At 37.4% G+C, this 26,282-nt stretch overlaps 1 protein-coding gene across 3 annotated transcripts in view; it reads right to left on the reverse strand.

Annotated features, from left to right (window-relative positions):
- LOC149211071 (putative boron transporter 5) overlaps positions 1–25,048 on the reverse strand; it is a 148,078-nt gene extending 123,030 nt beyond the window's left edge. Inside the window, exons 1-3 of one of the 3 annotated variants that reach the window (XM_089396889.1) lie at positions 24,869–25,048; positions 24,553–24,718; positions 24,276–24,442 (exon numbers count right to left, since the gene is read on the reverse strand). In XM_089396889.1, coding sequence (XP_089253015.1) covers positions 24,276–24,437 — 162 coding nt within the window. In that variant the 5' untranslated portion in view covers positions 24,438–24,442; positions 24,553–24,718; positions 24,869–25,048. Of the gene's footprint in view, positions 1–23,730; positions 23,881–24,275; positions 24,443–24,552; positions 24,719–24,868 lie in introns of those variants that run through there. The other 2 variants (XM_089396890.1, XM_089396892.1) reach the window with 2 other exon arrangements.
- Between the last annotated feature and the right edge of the window lie 1,234 nt (positions 25,049–26,282).

Genomic DNA, 26,282 nt, shown 5'->3' on the forward strand with positions numbered 1-26,282 from the left:
CCGTACTTGCTGCCTCCTGCTGCTCTCCAGACCACTAGTTCGAATTTCTCAGCTAACCCCGCTCCAGAAATCGAACTGACTGGTCTCCCTCAGTGTGTTCTCCAACTAACCCTCAAGCCTCTTCTTATACTTTTCTCGTTGGTCCATCAACGATCGAGATTAAGTCCCTAATCAACGGCTAAGATTAGATCTGGCTTGATCCATGACTTTTGGACCATTCTAACTCAGTTTTATATTAATTCACATTAATATTTTATTTTCCCTAAGTTTAGACTTAGGGACTCCATTAAAAATATTAATTATTTTAATATCTTCCAAACTAGTTAGATTCTGCCCAAACCATTTATGGGTCTTAGAAATCTCATGTGCTTTAGCCTCTCCACCAATTTTCGTGGCTAGAGCACATCCGATGCTACCCCAAATCAATACAATTGCAGAGTCAAAGTCATGTTCACAATGGCGATAATGTCGTTGACTACCATCTCTAGGATGGGTTACTCTACAATCTGGATAAGTTATCTGTTCCTAAAGGTGAGCGATTGCAGTTGATTAGAGGAGCTCACACCTCCAAGGTTGCAGGGCACTTTGGTGTAGGGAAGACAATGTCCAACTTGCAGAGGTATGTGTATTGACCCAAGATGCAAGAACATGTAGCTAGGTTCATAAGAGGATGCATGCTTTGTTGCACCAACAAACCTAATAACAAGAAACAAGGTCTACATCATCCCCTACTTGTACCCACTTGCTCTTGGGAAAGCATTTTCATGGACTTTGTGGGAGGTTTACCAACAACAAGGAAGGGACATGACTACTTGTTCATGGTAATTAACAAGTTCAACAAGATGTGTGATTTGATGCCCTATAAAAAGACCATCAATGGGCAAAAAGAAACAAACTTGTTCTTTGGATAAGTTTGGGTGCAATTTGGGATACCAAGGAGCATCGTTTCAGACAACGACACAAGATTTCTCAGTGCATTTTGGACTACATTGTGGGAGAAGATGGACATCAAATTGAAGAGGTCTACAACATTCCATCAATAAACAGATGGGCACACAGAAGTAGTCAACAAGGCTTTGGCACAGCTTTTGAGGGGCTATAATCAGAAGCATCCAAAGACCTAGGATGAAAATCTAGTATATATACAACACTCTTGTAACAAAGCAGTCCACACTCCTACTAGTACATCTCCATTTGAAACTTGTTTTGGATATTTGTTGCCTTCACCTTTGGATATTACATTTGGGAAGCAAGGACAAACGAGGGAGGATCTTACAGGGGATGCTTTGAGGGCTGAAAAGTTTGTAGAGAAGATCAAGAAGATCCATATACAAGTACAAGAGACACTGTAAAAATATAAGATCCGGCATGATCAACACAAAACAAAAAAATTGTTCAAGGTGGGAGACAGAGTATGGCTACAGTTGAACAAGGAGAGGCTACAAGGTCGTAGTAAGAAAATCAAAGCATTGCAATATGGTTCGTTCAAGATACTGGAAAAGGTGGGTGATAATGCCTATCGACTCAGATTACCACAATACATGCGCATTTACTCTTATGAATGTAGAGAATTTGAAACTCTATGAGCCTTCCATGCTAGAATGGGAAGAGGAACAAGTCCTACCTTCTATGGAGTATTTAGCTCTAAATGCTCAAGCAAAGGTGATAGAAGATACAATTTTGAAAAACAAGTATAGAACTACAATATAGGAGCAACATGACCTTTGATATATTAGGTTGAAAAGACACCTTTCAGGCAAAGCTAAATAGCACACCCGAGAAAAGGTGGAGGAAAAATCTCCTCACCTCATTCAATGGATGCTTTTGGCAACCAAAAACTTCCTCCCCAAATGGGGAGATGTGATTTAGATTGGATCATTATATTGTTTTCCATCCATCTCGATGATTTCAAAGTGGAAAAAGTGGAGGAATCAACTCACAAGACCATTTTTAGCAATAAAACCCAATTTGGCAAATTGGGGTCTGAAACCTTCCAGAGCATTTTGAGGCATCAAACGACATTTTTGGAGGGCAAAACTTTGTCACCTTAGCGATGCAGCTTTATTCATAATCTAAACTCAAAGACCTTTCCAATGACACAAGAATCGCGTCAATCGGAGTCCATATGCAAAAGTTATGCCACTCAGAAGTTGACTTTCTTGTTTTCACCACCATAATTTGAGGAGGATGGCATGTCAACCCCCATTATTCATGGAAAATGGGTTAGCCACATGATTATGATGAAGAGAACTCTAGAAGAGTTCATATTGTGACTCTGGTTAAGAGTTGAGGTAGTCAAACCTAACCACCAGTAGGTTATCAGGTTGTTTTCTAACTGGGCCACTAGGAGAAAAATGGGCTCCATGTTCCATAGATAAGCAAAAATCGCTAAGAAGGATAGGAGATAGAGCATACATATAATATTTGTGCACTATAATAACCCACCGGGCACAAGCCATAATTCTTTGTACTCACAACCATTTTCTATTTAGAGAAAGAGAGCAGAGTGGCCTCACTACCCACCGGGTTTTCTCCTGAAAGGGTTTCCCAAGTTATATCTTGTGTCAAATTGTGGTTTGTGGGTTTTTATTTCACTGTTCTCCATTTTTTGCATAATTTTAATTTGCATGGATATACAATTAATAATAATATACAGATCCAAAAATCTAAAGCGAAATAAAACCCTAATAGTGTATATTTCTGAATTTTAAATATAGTTTTATCAAACATGTTATGACGAACTATCTAGTGGAATATCCACAACAATTTACAGATCAGGTAAACACTCAAAGATGGAGTCCACTGTCCAAGTGGGTTATCAACTTCCCTTTGGCAATAAAAACCGCAGTAACCCAGTTACTCTCCTAAGTTCAATTACAAGGCTTCACCCAAGGTTCAAATGGGGTATTACTCAGTCCAAGAGATTGGATCCACTATCCAAGCGGCTTATCAATTGTCTTTTCATAGCAAGCAACACAAGGGTTTGCAGTCCACTATCCAAGTGGTTTATCAGCTCTTTAGCAAGCACCACAATGACTTAAATTGCCCTGTCCAGGTGCTTTATCAACCTATATAATGAGCACCACATTGATTTGGTCATCCATTAAGCCTCCCACTGACCAATTCAGGCATGCACACACGATCCAATGGCCTCAAACAAAACACAAGGAATAACACCCAAATTCACAGAGCACAAGGCTCAACAATTTGCTCCATAATCACCTCGACTTCATTTTGTCATGCTCCACAACTCCACAGTGTTTACACTAGTCTTGAATAGTCAAAAGAACATCAACCAACCAACCAAGAAGTAGAAGGAAAACCCAATCTAGAAGAACCTTGCTTGCTTCTCTCTTGTGAGTACATATAATTTCTTCTGTGTCCCTTCATTTTCTGAAGGAGCGTAGTCTCTCTTGGCTTCTACGTCGACTAGGAAAATGGGCACCGCCTTATGCTTCCATCACCCTAGTCCAATCACATAATGAACTAACGGTTAGTCAACTCTTCCCTAATTGCATCATATACAAAATTTGACATAGCATGGATTTGATTAGCCTGCCACTGAATTCCAAATTTAATTACGTCGACTTCAATATTTAATTCTGCTAGGTTCATGGCCTTTCAAGACACTCAAGCTCACCACCCTGTCAGACCATGGATCTATGCGTCCCTTCCTTTAGGCTAGAATCAAAATTTTATATTTTAAAAAGATTTTCAAGTGTTCATAGGAATTTGATTCAGCCAACCGTGGCTTTCACGTTGGCACACAGTGAATTAATTTTACAAAATCAGGGTGAGGTGAGGATGTTACAACTATAATGAATTATTTAGTTCAACCAACTCCAAAATTGTCTCATAGATGTTCCATGAATCTCTCAACCAAATCTTCATCCCTGACTTTGCCTATAACAAACATATGCAGATAAATATGAAGAAATACAAAGCAAGGGACACAAGGATAAGGAAACCCCCCAAAGGGGAAAATCTATTAACTTACCAATCCCCTATATTACACTTTCTATAAAAATGATCCCTTATATAATGATAGGTGACCATAGACTTCTATAATTGGTCTACTTCAATAAAATTTCATCATGCAATTTAGACATTAGTTATGATTCACAAGTAGGGATTATTCCTTCATACTCTCCCTTAACAAGTATTTGTGATTTCGTTATGTAATCATATGTCTTTCGTCATCCTTGTACTTGTGATTTCAATATGTAATCATCTACCTTCAATTGTCCTTGTACTTGTCCCATCTTCATCTTTTGCACTTGTAAAAATCTCTGTTTTCCCACCCCGGTTTTCAGTTTCTCCTTATTTCTCCCATGTAGTTAAATGCCCATTCCCATAACCATACATTTAACAGACTGAAAAAATAAATATTGCTGAAAACACAAATTCTGGAAATTTTTCAGAATGCTGGAAATTGCAGAATTAAAAATCAGCAATCAAAAACAGCCATTAAAACACATTAAAACACTGATATTTTTTGTCAACTTGACCCTGGAAAAACCCCCTACAACTCTTGGGGAAAACCAGTTTGAGAGCTCTTCTTTATTTCTGAAAATTGCCTTTTTACAGTGAAAATTATTCAGCAAAAAATCAGCAAGCAAATTTACAACTTATCTCCTTTCCCGTGCCTCACAGCAATCTGGAAATTACAGCAAACAGGACAGCAATAAATGTTGTACGGCCTCCCTTTTGTGTGCAGAAAAATCAGCAAACTGCTCCTCGATTTTTGTGCAAAAATCTGTCTTTCACTATGTGTTGAATCAGCTGTACAAATCTGCTCAACTGCTGCCTTGGAATGTGTGCCAAGTTGCTGTCTCCTTCTCCTCCCTGCTCAGAAATCTTTCTTGCTCTTTTGCTCTCCTTCTCCCAATCTGCTCATAAAAGAATGAATGATCTTTTCCTCCTTTTCCTCCCTTAACCCAACCCTAAATGACTTTTGGGTGATCCCTAAATCCAATGGCTGAAATAGATTTAGATCAATGGCTGAGATTAAATGCTCATTTAAATCTCACTTTCTATTTTTTAATTCACCCCACTTTAATAAAGACCCATTTAGTCATTTATTTCCAAAGTCATTTTTCCTTTCTAATTTTTCATTGACTTTATAAAAGTCACTTTAAAATTAGACATAGTAACTTTATCACTTAAAGTCACTTTCAAATTAGATTTAACTTTATAAAAAATTATAAAGTTACTTTAGGAGAAAAATTAAATTCTTTTGGACATTTTTCCCTAGGCCAAAGATCAAAGCCTTAGGGAACCACCTGTCCTCCGGTACCAAATTTCAACACTCCCTCTTACCGAGGAAGGTGTTCCTCACCACACCCATCTTGTCTCTGAAGTAGACATGCTTGCCCCGTGGTAAGGCTTTGGTAAGAATATCTGCAACCTGCTCATCAGTGGAAATATACTCAAGCTTCACAGCTCCCTTCTGAACATAGTCTCTGATGAAATGATATCTGATCCCGATATGATTTGACCTGTCATGAAATACTGGATTCTCCATGAGTTTAATGCAACTCTGATTATCACAGTAAATCACTGAAGGTCTCAACGGCTGACCAAATAAGCCAAACAACATCTTGTGAAGCCAGATGGCCTCACAACTAGCTAGACTAGCTGCCATATACTCTGCTTCCGCTGAACTCAGTGCTACTGACTGCTGCTTCCGGCTGAACCATGACACTACTGCTGAACCCAACCCAAAACAACACCCTGAAGTGCTCTTCCTATCAGAAGCACAACCTGCCCAATCAGAATCAGTGTACCCTGCCAATCTCACTCCATCTCCCTGCCTGTAGTCCAGACCATAATCCACTGTCCCCTGCAAGTACCGCAAAATGTGTTTTGCAGCCACCTAGTGAACCTTCCTAGGCTCACACATAAACTGACTCATCGTGTTAACTACAAAACAGATATCTGGTCTAGTGTTGACCAAATACATCAAGGAACCAATCAGCTGCCTGTACAATGTGGGATCCACCAACTCGGAATCCGAAGCATGAAGCTTCTTCCAGTTGGTGATCATCGGTGTCGGCATGGGTCTACAATCCTCCATGTGGAATCTGCTAAGAATGTCCACAATATACTTCCCCTGCCCCAGGAAGAAATGCCCCTCCTCCTGCCACACCTCCAAACCCAAAAAGTAATGCATCAAGTCGATGTCCTTCATCTCAAACTCCACCGCAAGATCTCTCTTGCAGTGCGCTATGAGTCTCTCTGCACCAGTAATGATCAAGTCATCCACATACAGCACCAGAATGAGAGGCTCCTCACCAATCACAATAAAGTAAAGGTTCGGATCTGCCTCACTCTTTGTGAAACCCATCCCCTGCAAGTATGCATCTATCCTGGAGTACCAAGCTCTGGGAGCTTGCTTCAGGCCATAAAGGGCCTTCTTCAATCTGCACACATGGGACTCCTTCCCATGCACCTCAAAGCCCTGTGGCTGCTCAATGTAAACCTCCTCCTGTATGAAGCCATTGAGAAATGTGGTCTTCACATCCATCTGGTGGATCTTCCAACCCATCTCTGCTGCTATCGATATAATGGAGTGGATCGAAGTATATCGAGCCACGGGAGCGAAGGTCTCCTCATAATCAACTCCCTCTACCTGGGAGAACCCTCTAGCCACAAACCTCGCTTTGAATTTCTCAATGCTGCCATCTGCAGCATGCTTTACCTTGTAAATCCATCTGGAAGTAACCACAGATTTGCCCTCAGGCCTCGGCACCACCTCCCAAACATCATTCTTCATGATAGAAGAATACTCCTCCTGCATGGCCTCTCTCCAGACCTGCTGGCTAGCTGCCTCCTCATAGCTAGAAGGCTCAGAGTCAAGGATGTTGGTAACCATCGCCATATAGCTACAAAACCTCTCAGGTGGTCAACTCTCTCTGACCGGCCTCTTCGGCTCAGCAACAGATGTGGCATCTCTCAAGGTGTCCTGAAGCCACTTGGGCTTCCTCTTCCCTAAGCATGCTTCTCCCATAGGAGAATGAAACTCCTCCTCCTCATCACCATCAGTAGCCTGAACTCCTGACTGTCTGTCTGTTGTCCAAATTACTTTAGGAGAAAAATTAAATTCTTTTGGACACTTTTCCCTAGGCCAAAGATCAAAGCCTTAGGGAACCACCTGTCCTCCGATACCAAATTTCAACAGCACTTTTCTTCTTTGGTCTTTTGCTTTCATCTTCATTTATCTATAACTTTCATCTTGTACCCGCAAACATAAACAATTGCACTCTCCCTGCATCATGATCAATCGTCATCTTGGATTTTCTTTGGATTACCCATAACAACATCTTGGGTTTTCTTTGGTTGACCCATTGCTATTACACCAATGGATATTTGTGGATGAGCCTCACCCATCACACATTTTAAATGGTTTCTACTTATCACATCAATACATCACATCAAGTGGTTTATGTTTACTACAAACATCAGTAATTTTGAATGACCATGAACCATCAAGTGGTTTCAGATTACCACAAACATTCCCCTTGTCATGAAAAGTGGTTTTGGCTGACCACAAACCTTGCACTACAAAATGGATTTTAGAGCACCACAAACTTTTCAATAGAGGGTATACTTACCTCATTAGGCATACTAACATTGACTCAAAGGCATTCAATCATGTGGAGAATTTTGTAATAAAAAATAGATCTCAAAATGAAAAATGCACTAACGAAATCAACTCTAAAAGAACCAATAAAATTCAAGATAATGATGCCATCTCCAAGAATAAACAATTTTGGAGGGAAAAGAAGACTATTCTTTTAGTTGTATTTTTTAATTCTCCTTATAGCTTTACTCAAATGTCAAGTGTAGGTGCTCATTGGATGTGAAACCAATGGGTGCCTATACTTGACATTTAATTAAACCCATAGGACATAAGCCAAAAATACAATTTAAAAAAACATAGTTTTATTTATTTTCCTTTACAAATTTATAAGTCTTATTTTAGTATTTTAACTATTATGTTGTTATTTTTCTTAAGAAACCCGTCTTAGACCCCAAAATTCCCTTAATGTCAAATTTCCATTCAAGCCAATCCAACCCTTATAAAAACATTGGATCAAAATATTTAGGAATCATTAAACTTTTTAGAGATATTATTCCTGTGGATACACTGTTTTTCATCAATACATAGTGCTAATATTCTTAGCTTGCTTCTCTTATTTCTTCTTCATTCTTGCATGTTCATTGTCTTTCTTTCTTCTTTGTGTCTTCATCGTTCATTTTCACATGCCATTCTCTTTGTTGTTGCATCATTCTCTCTATCATCATCTTCTTTCACGCTACTTTGGTTGCAATATCTTCGTTCTTCATTTTGCTTTCATTATTGTCTTATTATGTCATGGAGTTTGCTTCTTCGTCTCTCTTCATTTGTCGACTTCCTTTGTTTTGCTCTCTTTTATTTAAATCAAAGAGTCCATCTTTCATCTTCCTTCTTCTTGCTTGCAATTTTCTGTCACAAAGTTTGCATCTCCCTCTTTATTCATTGGTGTTCTTTTGTTGTCATCTTCTTCTATAATGAACGTCATTTGCTTTTTCATCATTTTTCATTTGGTTGCTTCATTTATTAAGTCTTCTTCTTTCATTTACACCTACATTTTTTTTATTTCACATGAAATAGCATCTTCTTCTTAATCCTTCATCTAAATCTTCCACTAAAATATCTGCATAAAATTGATTAGCTTTCTACTTATTCCTGCAAACAACTTATCATTGATGTCCATAAAAAAATAAAAATGATCTCCTGAGATACATAGGTTCCATCCTCCATACTTGCCAATTCTCTAGGAATCCTTTCCATCTACATGGTTCATCAACATGTTAATCTCTCTTTTAATCATAAATTGGTCCCCGCCTTCTCATATTCTAAGATTACTCCATTTCACAGACCCCCCTTGATCAAAAATTCAACTTCTTTGATTCCACATCAAGTTGGCACATGACTACACTTGCCACCCTCATACCCACCTAGTGGTTCATTCCACAATTTGATGCCACATCCTCTCTATGCATAAGAGAGATACTTGCTACATGAGGACACGTGCTATCACACTAATGCATGTAGGCTTTGTTGCACTCAAATTATCAAAGTTCCAAGGAAGCGAAAGTACCAACTTTTTCAACAAGGATCCGCTCACATATCAGCAGTCTAAGTGTCATGGTTATCCCATTCTGCAAGTTATGTAATGTAAATGATCTTAGGAAAACCTTGAATCTATGTAACAACCTAGGTAAGCCTATAATTTGATGACGAATTCCATCCTATGAGAATTTTGAACCTCGTTGATTACCTGTGTTTTTAGACACAGACTAATCAAAAGAGTTTTTTCCCTCCAGCTTGAACCCCAAAGCTAGGGTGAAATTTATTGTTGAATTATAAGGTGAGTTCTAGTGTTTTTAGTCGAGCCTAATGTAAAAGTGGTTTGGAAATAATTTAAGCTAATTGCCTATATTATTTTATTACAAATCACTTGTTTTACTAGATCATATTGTGTCACAGATAAGTTATGTGTCTTGAGAGTCTAAGTCAGATGTGTATTCCCTCTTTGAGTCTTGCAAATGAAAACTCTTATGTATTAGAGGATTGGAAAAATAATTAAATCTCATGTGTAAATCAATTAATTTTCTTGCAATATAAAATTAAATGCTAAACCAGAAAAATTAATTAATTGGAGTCAAATTAAATTGTCTTGGGAAAATAAATTTTCCAAATGGAAAAATTCGTGGGTCTTAAAAGAGTCAATTTTTAAAGATCCTTCACCAAGGGAATATTGTATATTTCAAAAAAAATTGGACCTTTAGACTTTGGTGGTTAAGTCAAAGTCAATTTTTTTAGAAAATTAGCTCAAAATAATTAATTTTTGGCTAATTAAAATGGAATTAAATGACAAATTCAAGAGGGTTGGAAAATAATTAAATCCCCTCGTGTGTAAATTAATTAATTTTTTGGAAAAATAAAATTAAATCTTAAGAAAGAAAAATTAATTAATTAGAGTCAAATTAAATTGTCTTAAGAAAATAAATTCTCCAAATGGAAAAATTCGTAGGTCTTAAGAGAGTCAATTTTTAAATATCCTCCACCAAGGGAATATTGTATATTTCAAGAAAATTTGGACCCTTGGACCTTGGTGGTTAAGTCAAAGTCAAATTTTGAAGAAAGTAGTTCAAAATAATTAATTTTGAACTAATTAAAATGGAAATAAATGATAAATTCAAAAATTCCTCAAAAATAAAAAAATCAAGAGCCAAGATTAAAATATCTTGAAGTGTTTATCAACGGCCAAGATTATTTTGACAAAAATCAAATAAATTAGTTGTTATTTTTCTATTTGGAGGATTTGTCTATAAACTAGAGAGTCGATTGAGTCTCTATTCATCTTGATCTCTGGCTAGAATTGTTGTTGAAGCATGTTGTAAACTATTGTCCCGCTAAGAACTATTTTTTCTACTATAATAAAAGATTTTGGGGTGCAACTCGAGGTGTTTTTGTTTGTTGATCTGTGATATGTATTGACTACGGGCTTCCTATGTGGTGCTTTATATTGTTATTTTGAGATAATACATAGTGTTTGCAGGTACTCAATCATTGGTCTCCAAGTTCACACACTGTGGGTAAGGGTTACTTTGCTTGGATCCTTAGTTTTTATATGGTGGATTGAATCTTCACTAGGGCTATAGTGAGCATGAATTTTTTTGAAGCGTTTCAGCCATTCTTTCAAGGAAAAATATATCATAAAAAAATATTTTCTCAAATCTATTTTAAAAACCCTTGTATAATTTGTAAATTATTTTTCTAACTTGGGTTGGGATTTTTAGATTTATTGTGTATATATTTGGGGTTTGGGTGATTTTTATTTTCATTTTTGCAGGTTGGATCAAGAAATCAAGTGGGAGAAGAGCTAGATCTAGGCCCTTGAGGGTAAGATCTAGTCTCTTGGAATTTTTTGCAAGATTTCCCATGGAGAAATTTTCAGAAAATCAAAGAGCTAAAGCATAAAAAAATTTGAGCAAGGGTTTCAAACATTTCAGGGCTTCTAGACCCGGTTTCTCCCTCCTAAGCCTCAACGTCCCTCCTTATGCCCTATTCGTGTTGGTTTAAGGCCATTTTTTGGCCTTGTCGTGGGTTTTTGAGGCCTCGGCCTCCTTCCTCCTCTCCTCCTTCGCCCTCCGTCCAGCTCCCCTTGGCCTCCCTCGTCGCTCCATCCTCCTTCGCTCCCTCCCTTTTCGACCTTCCTCCCTCCTCCCTTGCCCCTCCACTAGGCCTTCGTCCCTCGGCCCCTCCGCTAGGCCTTCCTCCCTCCTCTGTCCTCCCTCAACCTCCTCTCCCTCTTTACCTAAGCCGCAACCCTCTAAAGGCTTGCAACTCTCCCTTTTTTGGTCTTTAGGCCATAGGCCTCAGGTCTTTCCCTAGGCCTCTAAGCCCTCTTCATCCCCAACACTAGCCGCATTAGGCATAGCATTGGCCCTTTGTGGCCATATGATTCATCCTTGGTGTTGATTTGAAGTAGCATTGGATGTGCTCTAACCATGAAAATTGGTGGAAAGACTAAGGCACATAAAATCTCCAAGACCCAGCAATGGTTTGGGGAAATTCCACCCGGTTGGAGAGATATTAAAATAAATAATATTTTTAATGGGGTTCCTAAGTATAAACTGAGGAAAATTAAAATATTAATGGGTATTAATATAAAACTGAGTGAGAATGTTCTAAAGGACATGGATCAAGCCAAATCTAATTTAGTCGTTGATTAGGGACTTAATCTTGGTCGTTGAAGACTCAAGAGGAAAAGTAGAAGAGGAGACTTGAGGGTCAGTTGGAGACACACTAGGTTGATCAGTCAATTCGATTTTTTGGGGCAGAGTTTGCTAAGAAATCGAGTTAGTGATCTATTGCAGCAAGAGGCAGTTCGGCAATAGGCCAAGAATACATAGCAAAGAGGCAGAGAAAGTGTCGGAGAGACAGTGCAGAGGTAACCTAGGTTGATGTAGAGGCAGCCAAAGCTAACGAAGAGTTGAAGGAGTTGCGTTGTGGTGTTTCTATGAGGCAAACTAAGAGCTGAGAGGCAGACGCAAAGTCGTAGAGGGTGACGCAGTCCCTGGAGGGTGACGCAGCTCCGAAGATAGGTTGGAGCAGCTTTCGTTGTTCAGCTAAGGAACAGTCAAAGTTGCTGTGGGACCAATCATCTGATTGCTGATTAGCCAGAATATCTGTCTTCGGAGAAAGGTACTTCTACCGAGGATAATCTCTGAAGGATGAGTCGTTTCTGGCACCCTACTTGTATTCAGAAAACTGCATAATAATAAAACCTTCTTATCTACTGCAACGATTTTCCCGAATTGGGTTTTCCGGGGGCGTTTGTCCAAAAATAACGTTGTCCATTGTGTTGCCTCAATTTCTTTCAGTTGTTGATCTGTATGTTTGTGAAGGTTGCAATTGTGTTTATTTCGATGTTTATATTATTAAATAACTTGTTAATTTAAATAACAAGTAGGAAATAATAAACCAGATATTGCAGTAGGGGTTTCTGATGTATTAGCTTCAGAAATTTTCACACTAGGGCCCCGATCTATCATCCTAGCCCTTTTATCCCCGCAAATTTGTTTTCCTTAGTCTTGTTCTCCCTTTTCTTTGCTTATTTTGCCTAAATTGACCAGAAACCCTAATTTGAAGTTTTAAGGCTAAATACTTAGCGATTTTACACACTTAAAGTCTCAAAATTCATATTTTTTCAAGCGGCAATTGTGTTAGACATCACCATGGCGAAGACCAAATATGAAGGATAAGCATTGAATGAATATATTATTCACATGATATACATTTTATAATACATTGGAGTGACCATTGGATTTCATATTCCAAGGTCTCCTAGACTCCCTTTGACTGCTCACATTCCACACCAACCCTTAGAGGATTAGGTGTCCAACATTCTCCCCTTAATCCGAAGGGGTATGTATGAGTCCAAGAAGAAAGTTGTAATGTGCAAAAATGCATGGCAACACTAGGCTGAATGTGCTCTCTGAAATGTTGGCAGAAGATGGTGGTTTAAGGATGACCACCAACACTGGAACGCTTAGTGCGGTTCCTGGAACTCTTCCAAATCTGGAAAGAATTTGAAGTCTTCTGCGAGAGGAAGTGCTCGTAATGCTTTGAAGATGGGGACCTTCAACCTGGAAAAGGGAGGTCTACAACCTGCGTAAAAAAGGAAGAACCTCAACCTGAAAAAGGAGGTCTCAACCTATGGTGGTTTAAGGATGACCACCAACTCTAGAATGCTCAATGTAATTCCTGGAACTCTTCCAAAACTAGCGAGAAGTTGAAGTCTTCTGCTAGAGGAACTGTCCCCAATTCTTTGAAGAGGGAGAAGCTCAACATGAAAAGGGAGATCTCAACCTTGCATAGGTGGTTTAAGGATGACCACCAAACAAAGGCCTGCTCAAGGGCATCTCTGTCTCTGGCTACAACTTTGAATCTGGAATGGCAGGTTGCGGCTCAGGCATGCTTGATGAGGCTTTGAAACTTGTAGATGACCATCATTTCTCCTCCTATCAGATACAAGGTGAGATGATGGAGAAAACTCAACTGCAAGATTGTTCAATACTCTAGAACAAGTTCTAACATATGACTGAAATATCTTCTTGATTGTTGAAGCCCATTGCCAAGAAGTGATCCATCCAAGGTGAATCTTTGTTCTTGCGGGAGGTTTGTTTTTGAAGCATATGTTTAAAGAATGAGTGGTTTTATCATTATGACAGTGCTTACATGGATGAAGATCAAAATAGTGATCTTTCATATGGCCAACTCGGTCACAATGTTGGCATATAACATTTTGTTGTTGTTGTTGTGGAATAGGAGCAGAATCAGGAACATCTGAAGGTGAAATGTCATGAAAGAATCTAGCACTCTGAAACTAGATGGGGTTTTAGTAATCTGGAATACACATCCTTGTCATATCCAAGACCAATTATGTGTTTGTTATGGACAAGCTCTTCCCAAGGTCTGATGATGGGCTTGGGAAGTGCAAACTAGACTATTGCATCTACATGCAAATATGGTCTTGAACTAGGCACTGAATGTGAATCAACCTCAACTTTATATTCTTATTGTTGATGGGAGTCTATCTCAATGTTCTGAACAGAAACAGGTTCAGAATGATGACTCCACTGTTGTAATTCTTCTTGCTAAAGTTGAGATTCAAGCTATAAAAAATAAATCTTCTCTTGTGCATTTTGTAGATAGATTCTAATGTCAGCAAGAGATGATTTGTTGATTTTCACTGTGTCATTAGTTGTAGACTGTATTATAGTTTTCAAAAAATCTAATACTTCATAAACTTTGGCCATTTTCTTATCACAACTATGAACCAAAGAGGAAGAAGCAACACTCACTCACAATTCAATGTCACTGCAATATGTTTTGTAAATGTGCACCAAACAACCAATGTGCAATGGCTCTATTCAATGTACATACTAGGACTTCAACGCACAAACTTAATGCTCCAACCAGCAAGCAACAATGATTGTAATGCATTCACAATCCACTCACGCAATCACCATAGCAGTCAACACCATACGCTCTCATATGCCACAATGCACTATTTTCGAGTTCAACAACCATATATACACCAGCCTTTAAAAAATCTCAATGCACAACATATAATTAACGCACCTCCAAACTCAAGCTCAACATTCAATACACCACTCAGCGTTCAACGCAACTAACACAACCTTAAATGTGTAAATGAGTCAATGTACATATAATCCAATGCACATATAATTCATATCAAATATGAGCGCACGAATCCATGTATGTACCTTGAGCAAATATAACCATATAGTTCGCCAAATTTAATGTATCAACATTTATATATGTATATGCAATTGCATTCAAAAAAGGTGCTAACCAGTTGCTCACTCGAACCAACATTATCCTTGTTTGTTGGTTTCCTCGCTATTTTTTTGTGTGGATAATGAGAATGGTTTAGCTCCCACAGTACAACTCCAATCGTTTGGTATTCCTTCAGTCAGAACTTCACAAGCATTGGCAATCTGCCTCAATTCGTCATCTAAGGTTCGAGTTCATTGTGTTGAAGCCTTGAGGACACCTCATGAGGGGGAAGTGACATCTTTAGTCCCGATTTTATGTAAATGGCAACCACCCTTCCTGCAAAAGAAAATATACGTAGCCAGTAATAATACACGCAGGTTACTAGAGTAGCCTATGTAAGGTCATCCTCCTCAACCTCCTTAGCTTTCAAAGTGTTCTCAAAAGGAAATGAGGTGTTGCGAAGATCCGAATCAAGGTCACAAACTTTAGAAAACCTTCACAGTAAGGACGCGAAAGAACAGAAAGACGTCAATTTGATACGCACACAGAGTCATATTATCATAAAATAACGACAATCATACCAAAGTGATTTACCGTCCTCAATAAACAATTTGGTCACAGAATTTGAACCACAGAGTACTTTAACTCGAACAAATAAATTGAAATATTTCTTTTGCAGTTTCTACGTTACTACTCTCAACTAAAGCCCCATGAGCGTTGAACTCGCCATCGCCATGGATCCTCAAGAAAGCAGATCTCAAACTCTATGATGGGTATCTGTCTCTATTGCTATTGATGGATGATGATGAGACTTGAACCTGTAGAAAGCTCAAACAATGGCAACTATAGCTACAATTGTTAACAAAGGCGTGTTCAATGTCGTCTCTTCTTACTCCTTATCTACCGATTTTGCTTTAATTGCCCCCAATCTTTGTATCTAGAACAGATAGAATCATAAATTCCCTTCCATTATTATAGATTTTTGCGTTCCTGACTTACAAACACATAAGAGAATTCAAGTACCTAGAGATTTCTAACAAAATAGCCATTAAATTTTTGACTGAGCAGAGGGGTGGCGCCTGGGAGGAGAGGAATCCAAAGGGACAACTACTATATGCACAGAGAGCAGAGAATGCAACTCACAATTGCGTAAATGCTTAGGCCAATGTATATGACACGCTGAGAGAATAGGAGTTACTACACAATAGCACAAAAGCATTTTGTCAGGCCAACACACAAATGGTCAGATAAATCGCTCTTCAAGAGCAAAATCTAAAAGAGAAACGGTATTGCTGACAACAATTGTGAGTAGCATTGAGGGTATGGCATCAATTCTAATGAGTAAAGGGAAGAACTGATATGCAGAGAAAGGCACAAAACCAATGGCTCAAATTGGAGCAGGGCAGGAATACGCCTGCTCTGATACCATGTTAGACATCACCATGGCAAAGATCAAATATGAAGGATAAGCATTGAATGAATATATTATTCACATGATATACATTTTATAATACATAGGAGCCACCATTGGATTCCATATTCCAAGGTCCCTTGGACTCCCTTTGATTGTTCACATTCCACACCAACCCTTAGAGGATTAGGTGTCCAACAAATTTGATCCCAAATTTTCAACAAATTTCAACCACAGGATCTCCAAGACCTTGGGCCTAGGGTTTGACCCCTAAACCCTTATTTTGCTTCAGTTTTACTACAACGGTCAAATCAATAATATTTAAGCCCTAAAATCACATTTTAAATAGTCAAAATTACTTAGAATTGTAAAATCTAAATTTTCACAAGTTTTGGCCACTTAGGCATTATGAATTTGGCCTAGATCTAACCTTTTTCTTGTTGGAATTTTCTGTGTAAAATGTTGAATCAAGTCTACAAAATTTTTTGAATTAAGCACTTAAAAAGGGCCAAAATTTTCAAATTTTCAAATTTTCAAATTCCAGCAAAATTTTACTATTTTTGGATATATTAGAGATTGTCTTAAGCATTGTGTATATAATATCGCCGATTTTCGCAAATGTAACAATATTTTCGGGAAAACGAAATATCGTCGAGGAAATATCACAATATTTTCACTCCCCAAAAATATCACGATATTTCCGAAATATCGTTGATATTTCGGCAAATATCGCGCGACAATCCAAAATATCGCCGGTCGGGTAAAAAATCGTTGGGCCACGGCTGAAAAAGGAAAAATTTGGTTTTTTTCTCATTTTTGTTTTCTGATTGTTGGAGAAGGAAGGGGAAAGCATTATGCTTGCTATCAAGGAGGAATTGAGGGTTGAATAGCCATTATTGCCACCAACAACGAATTTTTTTGTTGATCAAAGATTGAAGAATTGTGAGACAATCTCCATTTCTTCCATTAACAGGTATGTTCTAAAAAACCCCTATGTTAATGATTTTTTTGATAGATTTAGGGTTATTCTTGCTTGCCTCTTTGTCTACCAACATTTTTTTTCTTCTTCTTTTTTCCATTTGCTATGATTTTCATGCCCATGAGCCAATGCAAGGGTTTTCTCCATATTTGGACAGCAAACTCCAATTCTTTTTTTAACTTTCAAATGCACCCTCTTATTGTCATTTTTCATTGAATTCACATTGCAAATAATGTAGCAAAAAAATTATTTTGTAAAATGAGGTGGTTATTACTTATTATTTTTTGTGTATGGATGGAGTAACTTTAATCATTAATTCCAATTTATTTTTTTGATGCCCGAGGTTTGAGTTAGCTCACTACAAAATTCAAATATGACAAAGCCTTGGACCCATTTTGGGAGTATGGGGAGCCTGATGGTGGGACAAATAGGGAATATCTATCATGCAAACTGTGTGGGACCAAGATGACAGGAGGGGATACGCGATTGAAATACCATCTGGCTAGACTCACTGGACATTATGTTGGGATTTGTACAGTTTCTAGTCCGGAGCTTATACAAAAAGCTCTTGAAGCAATTGATGAAAAAGACAGAAAGAAGGAAGAGGCAGAAAGAAACAAGGTTGAACATGCAAGTAGATATTTCGGGATATCTTCTTCTGATTTTGAGGTTGAGGGTAGTGGGAAGAGCTCCACGGCATCACCTGCTACTGCTAGTGCGAAGTCATCATTTTTTTTTCCACGAACAGGACATGGAACACAATCTTTCATAAAATCAATTGTTAAAAAAAAAAGAGAAGCAAGAAGCAGATAGAGTCATGGGGAGGTGTCTTTTTTGGAGCGACTTACCTCTCAGTATCACCAAAACCAATCCATTTTGGCAACCAATGTGTGATGCTATTGTTGTTGTGGACCCAGGGTACAAAAGTGCTACATATGAGGAGTTGCGGGGGCCAATTATTCAAGCAGAAAAGCAGGACATCAACTCTAGATTGGCAAAGTTGAAAAAAACATGGGAAGTTTCTAGATGCACGGTGATGTCTGATGGGTGGACAGATAGGAAGGGTAAGACCCTTCTAAATTTCTTGGTACATTGTCCTAATGGTACCATGTTTATAAAATCAGTGGATGCATCATCACATATCAAAGATGCAGCAACGATATGTGAGTTGTTAGATGGGTTCATTCGGGAGATTGGTGTGCAGAATGTGGTGCAAGTCATAACAGACAATGCAGCTAATTATGTGTCTGTCGACAAGATGTTTATGGAGAGGCATCGCACATTGTTCTGGACTCCGTGTGCAGCACATTATATCGATTTGCTGCTTGAGAATATGGGGAAACTCTCCTTCATCAAGGAGGTGGTTGATATGGCTAGGAGCATCCCCAAGTTTATTTATAACCATGTTTTTGTTCTTAGCCTCATGAGGAGGTTCACTAGAAACAAGGAGTTGTGGCATCCTGCAATCACACGTTTTGCCACAAACTTTATTACTCTTCAGTCTTTGCTTCCATGCCAGTTCGAGTTGAAGCAAAAGTTTGTTGTTGATGAGTGGTGTGATTGTAGATACAACAGAAGACAGGACAAGAGAGCCATTGCAAAAATGGTGTACTTTGACACGTTTTGGCAACGAGTAGATGAAACATGCTCAGTTAGTGAACCTATAGTAAAGGTTCTAAGATTGGTAGATGGGGAGAACCCTGCAATGGCTTATTTGTATGAAGCCATGGATAGGGCCAAGGAGGCCATTCGTTCTTATTATGCGGACAAGGGTTCTGCTGGGATTGCTAGGCATATGATGTTATGGGATGTGATTAATAGTCGGTGGACAGCAATGCTTCATCGACCCATTCATGCAGCAGCACTCTTCCTCTACCCCGCATTTTCATACAAATGCAGCTTTGACTTTGATGGCAAGGTGATGGAAGGGCTCCATTCCTATATTCATAGGATGGTACCTGATCCTGATCTTCATAGGAAAATCAACCGCGAGATACAATTTTATCGAGATTGTGTTGGCCTATTTGGCTTTGATGATGCTATTAGGAAAAGAACCCTCTTCATGCCACGCAAGTGATAATTCGTCACTCATTAGAAATTAGAAATTTCAATTTAGAATTTCCTTACTTATAATTCTAGATTTTTAAAATTCAATTATGTAACTTTTATTTGAAAGTTTAATTAAGTTTTAAGTTTTTGACTTTTTTATTTCTTTATTTTGTTGTAGATATTTGGTGGCGAAGCTATGGTGCAAGGGCACCGAATTTGCAGAAATTGGCCATAAGAATCTTGAGTCAAACATGTAGCCCTTTAGGATGTGAGCGCAATTGGAGTGTATTTGAGAAAATACACACAAAAAAATGCAACAGGTATAACTTTGAGCTCTAGCCTTCAGTTGAGCAATTACACTTTTAGTAATTTTAAATTTTTAATTTATGACCTTCACGTGTCAAGACTCATTAATTTGTTTGACGCTCTTACAGGTTGGAGTTCGCACACCTCAATGATTTAATGTATGTGCATTACAATATCCGACTTTGAGTAAAGCAAATAGAAGCACCAATGGATCTAGAAGCCATTTCCTTAGACAATATTGATGTATTGTCTCAGTGGATGGTGGAGTCTGAGGAGCCCATCTTGGAGGAGTCACCTTCATGGTTAGAGCCAGATGATCCATTAAAACAGGGGCAGCAAGAGGAGGAGGACTCAGAGGAGGAGTAGCACGAGGAGGAGGAGCAAGAGACAAAGGAGGAGGAGGAGGAGACTGTGGAAGCATCAACATCAACACCATCTGTTATAGATATAAGAGAGCACAACTCCATACCTAGCACTCATTATTTGACATTAGGTGCAGGGGCAGGGCTAAGGCCTTCTATTGCTACGGGCAAGCCTAGCAAACAGCCCATCATGTTTTCCCATAAAAAGGGGAGAGGGCACTGATTTCAGATAGATAGTTGCTAGTTTTTTTTGTTTTGATGCATATAACTCATGATGATGAGATACGTTTATATATGTGATGTTATTTTGTATTGGTCCTCCACATTTGAGTCCTTGATTGGACAATTATCAAGGATCAGCAAGATTTGGTATCGCCTTTGATGTATCATTTCTATTTGACATCATATATATCAGTGTTTTCTTCATATTTATGTGCAAATGTGTTTATTTCATGTTGTTATTGCTTTATATGTTGAAAAATCTAGAATATCATGTTTTCTTCTCTGGAATATCATTTACCCTTTATTTAATATCATTTATTTCATGTTTTCTTCTCTGGAATATCATTTACCCTTATATTCAATTTTTTGAAATCCCCAATGTGCTCTGCCATTGAACCCTTTTGTTTGAGATTTATCAATTGGCTAAAGAAGGTGTTACTCTTTGTATCCTCATAATGTGATATCATTTCTTCTGTGAAAATTGACCAAGTGACAAGTGCTTTACGAGAACACAACCCTTTATACCATAAAAAATGATCTGGTTCTAAATATGAAGATGCAATACGTACCTTTTGTAACAGTTGCACCTCATGTAGATCAAAATATTGCTCCATCTATAGTATCCAATTTACCGGATCCTTGCCATCAAACTTCCTCATATTGTCTTTTCTTGATTTTAGGAGCTCGATCTTGAAACGACTATAACTCTATAATTTCGGATTTTCCAGTTTCTAAAATCGCGCCCTGTAGTAGCCCTCTGCGTCCTCTTTCCAATGCCACCAGTCTGATCGAAATTGGATTCTCCAAGAAAGAGTTATGCACAATCTCCCAAGATGACCTGATTATATACCTTTTCAGAAGAGCGAACTTCTATGAAGTGCCACGTGTCACTGTTTCGACCTTCGAACCTGAAAATATAAAAAGAAAACTATAGTTCGTCCTCTTTCTATAACTTCTTACGAAATTTCAATCTGATTCTCAAAGAGAAATTTATGATGATTTTCCCAAGGTCACCTGTTTAGGATGTAATTCAGGAGTCTTCAAAAACCCTAACTTGCTCAGATCATATATCTGAAAATATAGCAAGCCAAGATCTGAAATTCCGACTTGAGGTTCATACCGATTTTTCAAATGGGTTTTTTTTTAGCTTCTAAAACTTCGTAGAAAAACGTTATAGCGAAAATTCCACGATGACCTGTTTTAGATGAAATTCTAGAGCTTGCAAAAACCCTATCTTCGTCAGATCATATCTTCAACAATATAGTGCGACAAAATCTAAAATTTGGACCTAAGGTCTAGCGCGATTTCTTCTCAAATGGGTTCTTTTTCGCTTCTAAAACATCACAAAAGAAAAAAGTTATAGCGAAAATTCCACAATGCCCTGTTTGGAGCAGCGAAACCCTAGAATCCAAAGCTCTGATACCAAATGTTATGAAACCAACTCACAAAAAAGATAGAGAAGATAGATCAATGCCTTAGAATTCAGCGTCTTCGAGGGGGCAACCTCCTTTACATTACACAAATGAACAATTCTTGGATGATATAAATGACAATACCTACTTTTTATATATAGGAGTCTAAGGGGTCATAATATAATCAGAGCCGACATAACAATAATAATGTAAGGGCACAATTATAACAATAGTGGGCTTCTATGGGGCACAATAATAACAATATGGGGACTACATGGGCACAACAATATAATAAGGGGGTTGTACTAATAACAATAAGGGGTTACATTGGTAGTATAGGGACCTAACAATAAAAATATAGGGCAACCCTTCTCACTTAGCTTGAGGGGCCTCGGCAACTCTTCAGCGGTTAACACAGTGACCTTGCAGTCGTCAAAGCCACAGTCTCTGCAACGTCAGAGGCATTGGGTGATAGAAGCACAACAGAAGGTATCGTTAATCAAGCCCTAGTCTGCTTCCTGTTGGCCTCCTTCCCACAACCTACCTTGGAGCCCAGCTTTAAAATAGTTAAAGAAAAGTTACATCTAAATTAGGCATTTAACTAAAAAAAAAACCAAGATATTTGCATCACACATAGCTCATAGGTTTGCATATCATTCAGATTAGTCAATCATCTTAAGCAGCAGGTGTCCATCCGGTCATTTGGTTCCAATTTATTATAAGCAAAAATTTGTGACTCCATTAAGGCACTGGTCTCATACTTTAAAATCTAATCTAATCAATAATCTTGCTCGAATTTAACCAATTGGTTAGGCCACTCATCCATGTCTCCTAAACAAGTTCATCTCATTCCATAGGGACTACCCCCATAGCCTGTTGTTGGGAGACAGTTAGAACGGAGTGGGCAAGGATTAGAGTGACAGCGCCCATCCTGAGTGTTGTCGCAGTGCCTTTACAATCCGGGCAACAACAAGCCTAACTCAACAGGGCTTACAAAACAACTGGGGAAATCAACTTTCTTATGGCTAGACTTTTACAACTGTAATAAAAAAATAAAAAAAAAATGGGGTGTCAAGTACAACACCAAACATGCACCCTTCTTCATAGAAATATATCAATGACTTCTTCATTCCCTGAGTTTTAACTTGACTCCAGTTCAAGCTTTCAACTTCAACTTACATGAAGCAGTAGAAACTAAACAATGAAAAAAGGAGACAAGAGAATTGAAGAAGAAGGAAAAAAATGAAAGGGGGTGCATGACTTCTTATACTTGACATCCCAAAGTTTTGGTCCAAGCTATAAAAGTTTTGATTTCCCCAAGTGTTTTGTAAGCTCTCTATAGTCAAACCTACGTGCATTAGTGTGTTCACACACATAATCATGTAGTGTGTATCTCTCTAATGCATAGAGAGGATGTGGCATCAAGTTGTGAAATGAACCACTAGGTAGGTACAAAATTGATAGATATACTCATTTGCTAGCTTGATGTGGAATCAGAAAAATTAAGTCTTTGATTAAGGGGGAACGTGAGAAAGTTGGGACCAAGTAATGATTAAAAGTGAGTTTAACATATTGATAAACCATGTAGGTGAAAAGGATTCATAGAGAACTAGCATGTACAAAGATGGCACCCATGTATATTGGTAGATGGATTGACTTTTATATGGACATCAATGATCAGTTGTTTGCAAGAAAAGGCATAAAGTTTGTGTAATAAACAATTTTATGCAAGTATTGCAATGGAAGACTTACACAAAGGATTAAGAACAAAATGGAGTTTCAAGTGAATAAAATGAAAATAAAAAATAATAATTGTAACAATAATAATAACAATAAAATAAAATGTAGGTGTAAATAAAAAAAGAAGACTTCATGAATAAAGCAGCCAGATGAAAAAGCAGTTGACTTTAAAAAGAAAACTAATGAAGAGAAGGAGGAAGATGCAAACGTAGTGACAGCAAATGATCAGAGTAAAAATGATGAAAAAACAGTTGACTTTACGGAGTGATAGCAAATGATAAGAGTAAAGTAAAAAACAGAATGATAAAAGATGGACTCCCAAACTTAAATAAAAAAGCAAAATGTATGAATCATCAAGGACAAGTCTTATAAAGATTAATGAAACACACATGTTTTCAAGCCACTCAGCAAAATCATTTTCATGCTTCTACCAATTTTGTGTTTTCCAAGTTTTCATGAGGATCTCCGTCGAGTGTGAAACCTTCAATACTCTTTAGGCACGAGTTGTCTAATCAAACTCCTATCTGGCTATTGGAACCCTGTAACACAAAAATCAGAGGTTTGACAATGTGAAATTTTAATATTTTATGGAATTATATCTATTCTCATCTTACTCTCCTTCAACATATTCAGCCAAAATCTTGGGCATTATTCCATTATGCAAATAAAACTTGTATCATAATAAAACTCTCGTTCTGAAATGTCTGATTTTGAAGTTTCTTTTTCAGAGGAGATTAGCTTACTCCCCTTCAGCATATTGAACATGGGCGGAGCCACAAGGAGATCCATTGTTTTTCCATGAACGGTGCTAAAATTTATACTGGAAAAGGGTGTATTTTGATTGATTTTTATTTCACTCAGAACAGGTCATCACTTTTCTAGATGCAATAAAAAAAAGTTTAATAATCCATCACAAATATCATCCTGAACAAACCTGAAAAACTGTCCACGTTTCTGTAGCTTCATGAGACCATGCAAGCGGACTTTGTAACCTTTTTGGGATAGCAGAAGGTATATGTCCAGCAGCTGAGTAGGAAACGCCAGTCCAAGCGATTACCATAACTGGGACACCATAATCTGCTATAAAGCTTCGCATCCAAGCTGAAAATTAAGATTGCAAATAAATACAAGATCAATTTGTATTAAGCTACTAGTAATCGGATTTAATTCTTAACCCGGTCTAAGCTTCAGGAAATTTTATTTAGTATTACCTGTACCATACCGCCATGAACGAGCTGTTCTACTTTTCAGTGATGTCAAGAGGAGACCAAAAGCTAAGATTAATCCAAACAGGCCGTTGGCGAAGCGCCACTGAAATTGAAACTGTACCCGTGAAGGATCTTCCCCGTCTGGTATGCGAAATTCTTCCACGGCTCCCTAATAACAACCACCCAATAACTTTAGATGTAAAAATGGCAAATAGGAAAAAAAATTAGACTATACATATCTGAACTTCCTTGCTTCTATGAAGTAAAGATTGATGAGAAAATTGTAAGAACCAAAAGACTGAGACTGGAAAGTATACACTATTGATTGGAGTTTCCTTGAGCTGACAGCAAGTACAAGTATGGGAGGGAATCAATTGGAAGAATAAGAGATGGCAAATGACTATTGAGCAAAAAGAACAAAGGCAATGGATAATATTTGTGTTTCACTCGTATTTCTTGACTAGAATAGCATGGGCTTTCTTCGACTAGAGTGGCAGAACCTTTTATAATTAGGCAATTTGGGTGCAGCTATGAAAGCTGTGTTTTTTCGTTTGTCATGCCGATTAGTTTAATTCGGAGATATGCAAGTTGTCGAAATCATTTATTTCATGATATCTATATTTGGATTTTAATTTTTTTAATATAAATTTGGATTAGAATAATAAATATAATTGGAAAAAAAAATTAAGGTTAAAAAAATTATATTATAATATTTATATTTATATTTAAAAATATATTATAATTGATAATTTTAAAATTAAAAATTAGGTATATTATAATTATTTTAATAAATATATAAATGGAAAATGTATTTTAATTATTAACAAAAATTATTAAAAATTTATATATATAATATTTATAGTTATATTTAAAAAATATATTATAATTGGTAATTTTAAAATTAGAAATTAGTTACATTGTAACTATTTTAATAAATATAAAATGGAAAATGTATTTTAATTATTAACCAAATTTATAAAACATTATTTTTTTATATGTGTTATTTTTAAGAATAAAAATTATTTTAAATCTATAAACTAATGAATTAATATGTTGATTAATTCATCTATAAAGACACCATGGCCTAGTTAAACAATTGGGATATTGACGAGAATGTCGCATTGCAAAACATTAATAACATTAAAAATATTGTTACTTCTAAGTTCAAAGAAAAATACTAACATTAAAAATATTGTTACTTCTAAGTTCAAAGAAAAAATGTGGTGTGAGAAAAACTTAGCAACTAAAAGAAAATTAAGATATTATAAGGAGGTCATCAACCGCACCCTAGAAGATCAAAAGTATCTTTCTATTTTAACTAGCTCAAAGAAGAAAATTAATATAGCCAAGATTAGAACAAACTCTCATGAGCTCCATAGTGAAACGAGTCGTTGTGTAGTGCCTAAAACACCATGGATGGAAAGGTTCTACCATCTCTATGAGAATAGGAACATCGAGGATGAAAATCACTTCCTATTAGAGTGCCCCACCTACAACCATATTAGATCTCAGTTTCAAAATCTTTGTTGCAACACTGACCTTCCTAGCCTTTTACGTTGTCAAAATTACAGTGAGCTCGAGAGGCTTCTCTCCAAGCTTTTTGAGTATAGGAATAAAATCTTAAATCAAACTAAATAATCCGTTTCTTTAGGTCCGATAGACCAAAGTTTGGTCTCAGTGGACTTTAACCATCATCATCATCATCAAGATCTTCCAAAAAATTATATGGAAAT

Source organism: Pinus tabuliformis, chromosome 1_2 (assembly GCF_031772625.1).
Source record: "Pinus tabuliformis cultivar Carrire ecotype Pingquan chromosome 1_2, CPIR1, whole genome shotgun sequence".
Taxonomy (NCBI): Eukaryota; Viridiplantae; Streptophyta; class Pinopsida; order Pinales; family Pinaceae; genus Pinus; species Pinus tabuliformis.